We start from the raw sequence: 844 nt of genomic DNA on the forward strand, positions 1-844 counted from the left end.
CCAATGCACTCGCCCACGCTGCTCGGGCTGCTCACGCTGTCACTGCGGGCAGGGGAGGACCTCGGTCAGGAGGCTGTGGGGGAGGGAGGGGGAAGGGGGCGGGGCTATGAGGGGGGCTGGAGGGAGGGGGAAGGGGGCGGGGCTATGAGAGGGGGGCTGGAGGGAGGGGGAAGGGGCGGGGCTATGAGAGGGGGCTGGAGGGAGGGGGAAGGGGGCGGGGGCTATGAGAGGGGGGCTGGAGGGAGGGGGAAGGGGGCGGGGCTATGAGAGGGGGGCTGGAGGGAGGGGGAAGGGGGCGGGGCTATGAGAGGGGGGCTGGAGGGAGGGGGAAGGGGGCGGGGGCTATGAGAGGGGGGCTGGAGGGAGGGGGAAGGGGGCGGGGGCTATGAGAGGGGGGCTGGAGGGAGGGGAAGAGGGCGGGGCTATGAGAGGGGGCTGGAGCGAGGGGAAGGGGGCGGGGGCTATGAGGGGGGTGGCTGGAGGGAGGAGGAAGGGGGGGGGGTATGAGAGGGGGCTAAGAGGGAGGTGGGAAGGGGCGGGGCTATGAGAGGGGGACTGGAGGGAGGGGGAAGGGGGCGGGGCTATGAGAGGGGGGCTGGAGGGAGGGGGAAGGGGGCGGGGGCTATGAGAGGGGGGGCTGGAGGGAGGGGGAAGGGGGCGGGGGCTATGAGGGGGGGGCTGGAGGGAGGGGGAAGGGGGCGGGGCTATGAGAGGGGGGCTGGAGGGAGGGGGAAGGGGGCAGGGGCTATGAGAGGGGGGCTGGAGGGAGGGGGAAGGGGGCGGGGGCTATGAGAGGGGGGGCTGGAGGGAGGGGGAAGGGGGCGGGGGCTATGAGAGGGGGGCT

At 74.1% G+C, this 844-nt stretch overlaps 1 protein-coding gene across 1 annotated transcript in view; it reads right to left on the reverse strand.

Moving 5' to 3' along the window:
* Nucleotides 1-844, reverse strand: part of LOC119591947 — a gene marked incomplete at its 5' end in the record, with an annotated part of 109,644 nt that overhangs the window by 107,502 nt on the left and 1,298 nt on the right. The window contains 1 exon segment of the mRNA XM_037940702.1: nt 1-42. Coding sequence (XP_037796630.1) covers nt 1-42 — 42 coding nt within the window.

The sequence above is a fragment of the Penaeus monodon genome, chromosome 29, assembly GCF_015228065.2.
Source record: "Penaeus monodon isolate SGIC_2016 chromosome 29, NSTDA_Pmon_1, whole genome shotgun sequence".
NCBI classification, from domain to species: domain Eukaryota; kingdom Metazoa; phylum Arthropoda; class Malacostraca; order Decapoda; family Penaeidae; genus Penaeus; species Penaeus monodon.